This window comes from Pundamilia nyererei, unplaced genomic scaffold (assembly GCF_000239375.1).
Source record: "Pundamilia nyererei isolate P.nyererei 1_Seehausen unplaced genomic scaffold, PunNye1.0 scaffold00009, whole genome shotgun sequence".
NCBI lineage: Eukaryota > Metazoa > Chordata > Actinopteri > Cichliformes > Cichlidae > Pundamilia > Pundamilia nyererei.
In genome coordinates this window covers 5140755-5148865 of record NW_005187410.1, presented here as the reverse complement: position 1 = coordinate 5148865, position 8111 = coordinate 5140755, and the positions used below count along the sequence as shown (strand labels likewise).

General features: G+C 39.8%; 2 protein-coding genes across 2 annotated transcripts in view; one reads left to right on the top strand and one right to left on the bottom strand.

Moving 5' to 3' along the window:
• Nucleotides 1-3671, top strand: part of pde11a (phosphodiesterase 11a) — a 47909-nt gene extending 44238 nt beyond the window's left edge. The window contains exon 20 of the mRNA XM_005723513.1: nt 861-3671. Coding sequence (XP_005723570.1) covers nt 861-1094 — 234 coding nt within the window. The 3' untranslated portion in view covers nt 1095-3671. The remainder of the gene's footprint in view (nt 1-860) is intronic.
• Nucleotides 3672-5883: 2212 nt separating this feature from the next.
• The window catches only part of agps (alkylglycerone phosphate synthase), a 29400-nt gene continuing 27172 nt past the window's right edge, over nt 5884-8111 (bottom strand). Inside the window, exon 20 of the mRNA XM_005723512.1 lies at nt 5884-7801. Coding sequence (XP_005723569.1) covers nt 7680-7801 — 122 coding nt within the window. The 3' untranslated portion in view covers nt 5884-7679. The remainder of the gene's footprint in view (nt 7802-8111) is intronic.

Below are 8111 nucleotides of genomic sequence, written 5' to 3'. Positions count from 1 at the left end.
CGTGGGATTTTCTGGTTTTTAAGTGGCCTGCAGTACGCTTGACTTTGGGAGTAGTTGATTTAATAAATTATGCTCCATCCAGCCATTCATTCCTCATGAGGGGGAAATGAAGAGCGGATGGCTAGAGGGTGGAGACTGTCCCAGCTGTCATGGGACATGAGGCAGGGTACACGCTAGACAAGTTGCTAGTCTATATTGCAGAAATTACAGTCCTATTAAGAGGAAAATAAACAAAAAAGCAGAGCCATGCTTTAAGGAATAATGCATCATCACTTCAGCATGCAGCGTTTCTTGTTTCGTCCATAAGATCCATTCCTCTTCAAAAAAACAGACAGACAAACAAATAAAAATACCCCCCATGAGTTTTCTTCTAAGAGTGACTGGGCTCTCCCTTAGAGATAAGGTGAGGAGGTCAGTCATTTGGGAGGGACTCTGAGTCCTGTTGGCAGAAGGCTGCTGACCACGAGGAAGACATGCTGGACAGATTATATCTCTCAGCTGGCTTGGGAATGCCTTGGGAATGCATCCCTCTGGATAGCCTGGAGGAGGCTGGGGAGAGAGATGTTTGGGTTTCTCTTAGCTTAGACTGCTACCCCTGTGACCTGAATCCAGACAAGCGGAAGCAAAATAAGAAGTTTTCCTCAGTCCCGGCTGTATACTACGAAAACTTTTTGGGTGTTTTGAGTTTTTTTTTTTTTTTTTGCTTGTGGTGTTTTATCCTTTATTTATTTCTGTCAACCCTTTAACCCTGCAAAAGTAGCATTTCAAAACATTTGTTTTTAAGCAGTATCTTGCCGTTGTAAGCACATGTAGCCAACTGTAAGTGTTAATTCCTTTCCCCCCCCTCTTTCTCTCTCTAGACTCTGGTCAAGTTGAATCCCAAACTTCAGCCGATGGTTGACATGATCAAAGCTAACAGGGCCAAATGGGAGGAACTGAACAGGAAGAGACAACGTGGCCAGAGTGTTTCTGCACCCGCGAGCCCCTGCAGTGGTGACAGCACAGAAGCCAGTGGCTGCACTGTGGCCAAAACTGGCAGCACACCCTGCTGCAGTGGCAGTGCTGACGGATCACCATCTAAAGCAGCTAGTTAGCTTCTGCTGCCGAGCTTCTGAGCTGATTTCCTAGGCTTATTTCCTCCAAAATGCAGTTTGCAAAGGAGGAAGTGCAGTGCATGCAGAGATTCATGGGCTCTGCTCCTGTTTGCTTTTTGCTACTAGGGATGAGCTTCAGACTTGAGTGTGGCGCTATCATAGAGGTTTTTCTGCTGCCTTCAGATTCCCTGTGCTGAAGGGTGACAGAACTGTGTTTGGCAAGCTTGTCAGAGCAACTACAAATCAGCCGATGACGCCACGTCAGAAAGGAAACTCAAACCACTGTGTCAACATGTCAGCCAGTGAGCTAACACCAACAATTCCACGGCAGTGTACAGATTTTCAGCACAGTCGTGGAGAATATAGGGGAGGAATATTTGTCTCTGCTGTGGTTTGTTTTGCTTTTGGCACCCTCTTGTTGGTCATTCTTTTTGTCCAGGGTAACAGATTATTATTATTTGTAAATCTGTAAATAGGCTACCAAGTTATTGAAAAGAGTAAGGATTGTAATGTGGCTGTAGACTTTCTGAAGGCCAACGGGGTGCAGGAACAACAAGGACCTGTGACAGTGCTTGCAATGCAAATTGAATTCCCACTCCCTCTTTTCCTGTGCCTTGTTTTAGGATCCTAATGAAACATGCATGGCCTCCGTGCTGAGGTTCTTAGATAGTGTGTCAAACCACGCTGTATTTTTTTTTTGCCATAATTTGTAAAAACCAGTGACTGCAATTAACATCTTGACCCCCATAAACTTAAATATATATTTGCCTAGTTTTATAAATGCAGGGCCTGACTTATCACATACAAACTTACATACGCGCACACACACACAAACGTGCCTTGATGAAGCTGTTCTGATATTATATTAACTTCTGCAGGAAAAATCTTAACATCTACTAATTTAACACTCGCAGCTGTTACCTAAAAATAAAATATTCTTTAATATCAAAAGCCATTGTTGGACATTTGAAGAGCTGCCCTTTTTTGCTTATAGCCAATCAGTTTGAAAGGAAGATCCTTACCACTCTTGTGGTTATCTGTTGAACAGGCAGGTGATCAGAGCTTAGATAGCATAGAGACTGCAAACACGTGGAAGCAGATAGCATTGCTGTTTCTCATTGTTTATTGTCTGTAGCAGTTAAGGGTATTTCCTAAAATGTAAAACGTTTCAATCTAATTTCTGGCCTTTTCTAAACTTCACAAATGCTACCAGCTGTATACTGCATTTTATTTTAAAAAAATTCCTGAGACAATGACATATCACTTGTAGTCACAAACTTTTGTTTCAATTAGAGCCCAGTCATTAATATATTGTTGGGACTTAAATGAGAAAGTAAAAACTTTCAGTACCTATATATTGGGTGATATTCTTTGAAGATATTGAAACATAATATGTTAGTTAAATGTCAGTTATACATTCATTTTTAACATCACTAAATATTTCATAAAATAGCAAAAAACTTACTATCACAACCCCACTTGACTCCACGGTTAGACTGTATATAAAGGATGGACAGAGCCCTCGTTAAGCCACCCTTCAGTTAGTAAACTAATGTGCGACTTAAGTCTTAAACGTATTGTTTTAGTGAAATGAAGAAGAAGAAGATCTGACTTTGAAACTGAGAGACACCACACAGTCATCGGCTAACAACATGTGACTCACTTACTTTCAAATTCTAATGATAATTTTAATTAAAATACTAAAATAATCAGGGAAGTATATGCTGAGCTTAAAGAGCAGGGGAGCCCAGGGCATTTTTCCTGTAAATATATATACAACTGCAGCTCTTTTGACAGTCAGTGCTGCCCCCTGCTGGTTATTTAAAGAACTTCCACATTGGCTTCCCCATCTATCTTTTATATACAGTCTATACCCAGCTGAGATGTATACTCTTGTGCTCCTGCACAGTCCTGAGAGCTTTGGAGTTGGAGCCACCCTATGGACAAACTATGTGATGACGCCATTTCTAAATTAGGCTTTAAATTGGACATTATTTAAATTATCAAACAATTATAATAAGTGTTATTTTGGGGTGGGGGTTTGCCTTATGAATTGTGTTGTAGCTTTTGTTAATTGGAGTTTTACAACGTGACTGTGCACATTGTGTGGCATGGATCTGTGTGCTCTGTATTTTAGTTGAAGAGCTAAACTGAAGTCAGCCAGATTGTTTGTTTTTTCTTTGTTTGTTTGTTTTGTTCTTTTTAAAGAAATCGCATGTCTTTATGCAGTATTAAATTCAACCACTTGCTAAGGATGTAGCAAATAAGTGAGCCAAGAAATACCTCGTACTTTCATCAGTAAACATTTTATCTCATGGGAAATGCATGACTTAAATTCTATTGCATCATGTTATGTGATTTACGTATGAATATCACTGTTCTATTTTCCAATTAGGTCTCCGTGCAGGGCCAACTTCTACTCATTTTTTCCCGCAGTGTAACGTGCTTTTTGTGTTTCTACTTTCTCCCAGTTTGGACTCTGGATTTATTCACGGCAGGCTAAACTGAAAGAAAACTAAGGCATGGAAAGGCAAATGAGCGATGTTTCTATTGAGAGTTTAAATAAAAACTGCTGCTACACGTGCTCTGGTTTGCTCTGACTCTGATTGTGGTGGTCCATTTTGAAGCTGCGCTGCTGTCAAGTATGCATTTTATTTCATGCATTTATTTAAAAAAACAAACAAACAGTAAAACGATGCTTCTATGTAAATTATTACCTGTTACTACATACAAGGCTCACAAACTATATTTCTTTGTTAGATAGCCTTTTTAATAATCAATAATTCAACGAGATTTTAACTGACCTTTAATTTTAATGGTGCATTTTTACAGTTCTGTGCCAAAGCCATGTCTTTATATCTTGCTTCCAAGGAGTCAGAATTTCCTGTAACTTCTTAAAGTAGTTTTGAGCAGTAGTTTTCCAGATTTTTTGAAGGTCTTTCAAAGCTTTTCTTTGGAGACTGGCTGCTTTTTCACACATTATCAGTCCAGTTTTTATACCTGACTGTATGTTTTTTTTTTGTTTGCAAAACCAAAAACCACTTAAATCTGACCTATGAATCATCTAAGTGTAAAAGAAGCACCTAACTCGAGGGATGAACAAGTGTTGTGTCTACAGATAGCAGACAACTTAGCAAAGAACTAATTTTAAATTGTATCTTTAGGCACAAAAACACATAATTTGCTCCCACTTCTTTAGTAAATCTAAAAAAAATGTCAACGATAACAGTCTGACAGACACAACACTGTATTTTTGCCTCAACAAGGTGATTCTGAAAGAGCTATTAGCTGAAAAGTTTGCATATCTCAGCATGGTGTGGAGTGTGCCCTTAAAAAAACCCAAGTGGAGGACAAAAGAGGAAATGACAGGCCTTAAAAAACATCTACAGAAAATGAACAGTGTCTGAAAGTCATATCCTTAAGAAATACAAAGAAATCATGACCTGAAACATGATCTGTATCTGGCCCCTTAGTTGAGCTTTAATGTTGATTAAAGCATCATCAGAAATGGTGTAAATGGAAAGGTGGGAGTCTCTGTCATGGTTTGTGGCTTTATTTCAGCCAGTGACCTTGGCGTCTTTTGATGAAATTATGAACACACACACAAAAAGGTTTTGATCCATTATGCAATAACATCAGAAAAGCATCTGATTGGCCTGTATTGATAGATGCTCACTCGTACAGATACTGTTGATACTGTTTATCTGGATGGTGCATTTTCAGATGAAAACGCAGAGACTTGGATGGTTGATCAAAAGTTTCTCCCACTGAAAACGCAATGTCCAGATAAACAGAATCAACTTTCTGGAGCTTCTGATGGGCAGTGGCGTCATTTTTCAGTTTGACAACAACCCCAAAGAAGCTTGGAAAGAAAAAAGCGTCTGGACTTCTTTATGTTGCTTGAAGACGTTACTGAATATTGACTTTCAAAAGAATTCAAGAAAACAAGAGGCAGCCCAAGACTTTTGCACAGTACCAAATAGTCCATCAGAGATGCTTATTAAAGTTTTCCTCACCATGGACACTGTCTCCCGTTTTACATCTGATTTCTTCAGTGCAGTACTGACCTCATGTGGACAAATGCATCCTTGCACACAAACTGTATCTCTCAATGAAATTCAGTAGATAGGGCGTTTCATTGAGAAATCTTTGAATTTGTAAAGAGTGGAAATTGCACAACAAACATTAGACTGGTCAGGTTACAAAGATGTAAAGATATTAGTGAAAAGATACTAATTACCTGCAAAATATATCAATCTAATCATATCGGGAAATATGACCGTCAGTCCTAAATTTAATTATGGATCCCTTGTGTCTTTTGTCTGATATATCTATTCACACATAATTCTGAGCATTAGACTGTTAGACTGTGAAAGCTGCAGCGCATTTCACAGTTCAAGTCTGAGCTCGATTGCTGTTGATCTTGGTGGTGCTGACGTCAGCCAGCAGTGTGTGTGGGTGGCTGTGTGGGTGAGGATGACTCCCAAATGAGCCTGTGCGTAGAAAAAAAATAAAATAAAATAAAAGCCTGCCAGGAAGCAAAAGACAGGCTCTGTTAAGCTCTGCTGTTTTACCTTGAGCTCCGCATGGTGCAGGTAAAGGCTGAGCAAACAAAAAAAAGGCTGCTCTCAGGCTCTCGTTGACCTTCCTAACAGCCTGACAGTATAAATAAAGACAAGAACTGAAGGGCTAAATTTAAGATGATGTATGAGGAAAAAGTTTTCTGCTCTCGCAACAATGTGGAGTGCATACAAAAAGCCAAAGAAAATAATAAAGAATTCACAACTGGGAAGTTTTACTTTAATTTATTGCACAAACAGCATTGACAAAACATACTTAGAAGTTATTATGTTGTTAAGAGAAGTGGAAAAATTGACCAAAAAGGGTACAGCCATAACATTCAAAAACAAGCTCTCGCATATTTTTGACACAAGAGGGTAGAAGGTCAGATAAGAGTTTGGGGGCGGGGTCCTGAACAAATCTTTTTACTTTTGGGGGATTTCTTTTGACCTTAAAGCACACAGGGATCCTGGAAAACATGACACATAGTTAACAATGGAAAGGTAGACCTTACTTCAACATGAGAGCAAAAAGTCCAGTATCAAAATGTAGTACATTACAGGGTCCGATCCAAAAAACCTTTCATACAATACACTATTCAACTGTTTGACGAGCTGAAGAATTTTGGGGTGAACACAAATGATCCAACTACATGGCAGGAAGAAAAAAAAAAAGTGAAACATGGACTTGTGTTTTAATACAAAGTTTTAGCAGGTGTAACAGTCACACATATTTACATTTTAGAGCTCTTCAGATGGTTATCTTTGCATATGCTAATAAAAAAATGCAGTTTAACTTTGCAGTAAGTTGCCATAACATTAAACACATGTACAGTATGCTCGCATGATCTGATGAGTTGAGTCTTTGGTACAACGTGAGCACCAGAATCCAGAGGCCCTACACTGCAAACGTGGTCATAATGGAAATGGCTTTTTTCCCCCTCCCCCCACTCTCTCAACAAACCATGCAAGGTTGATGCCTTCAGTGCAAACGCTAAACACACTGGGAATCATCAGTCTTTATCCTCATACTGTTCATCTAAGGGTGGGGAAATTTTGGTTGTGCAGAACAAAGACTCGAGGGGACCCATTATGTTTTTTCATCATTTTCTATTATGGTTTTATTATTGTAGTTAATGTTGCCATAACATCAACCCCACCCACCTGCTGCTGAACACTACTGTTTGTGACTGGCAGCCAATTAGAAGAGAGCTAGCTGAGATGAGATACGCAAAGGTCCAGCAGAAGATAAATAACGATTATTGTGACCTGTGAATCGTGCCAAGCTACTCGAGCAGAGTCCAAGAATAGAAAGGTGGGGCTAGATATGAACATAATAGGTCCCATTTAACTCGAAAAAGTTCATCACCAGTGATGCACACACACACGCATACACAAGAAACAAGTCTCTTGGCAATTGGTCAGTACAACAGAAGGCAGGAGGGCATGAAAAGATGAACAGGAGACACTGATGACCTTCACAAAGGGACTTCAATGTACACACGTGTAGTAGAAGGGTAGGCAGACAAAAGCTTTAGAAAGGCACAGAGCTTCAGAAAGCGCATTGAGCTGAAAGTTACCAGTAAAGAAATGCCAATCACTCAATTGCATACACTCATACACACACACACTCTCACACACAAGACAGGATCATGTAGACAAATTGTTTCTGCTAATGTTGGCAAGGATTTTTAGCAGTTTAACAAAAGAAAATGTGATGAAAAATGAAGGTTTTTGTTGCATCACAGTTGTGGCTTAGAAGGATGAGACCGTGACACGAGTAAAAATGAGCTTCAACATGGACGACAATGATTGTTACAGCAGATTAAGTGCAATACAAAGTCAAAGCAAGAAAAAGCCTGGGTGAATCGTTAAATGGCACCGGATGACACTTTTGATGTAGATGACAAAGATCTGTGTCCGTTTTGAAATCACATTTAGTATCTATTAATCAAAAATGCACAAGATGCTTTCAGAAAACAAAACAAAACAAAAATGTTAGCTAAAGATGGACAGAATTGTTTAATTAGAGGAGGTTTCTGTTGCCGAAGATGTTATTTGGGTCCACGTAGTCCTTGACAGACTTGAGCATCCCCATGCCGACGCTGGAGATGGTCTCTCTCATCCACTCCTTCCGAAGTTTCCCCACTGAATGACAGAGGAGAGAAATAAATAAAAAAACCAAGGAAGACGACTGAGGGGGAGAAATAGAGGAATCGGCACGGCTGATTGCTCAGCAGGCTGCTGGGAGCCAATCAATCTTGTGAGAGTGAGTGAATAAACAGAGGGTGATAAATGCTTTTATTCAGAGAGGAGAAATGTTTTGCATGGCATGATTTATGGAGCTCAGCAGACTATCAAACTCATTAGGCTCTGTGTGTTCCCAGAGGAGGGGCCGGCTGGCGGCTGGAGCGGGCCGTCCCCGGCTCCCTCACTTTTTGAGCCACCGCTCCCCTCC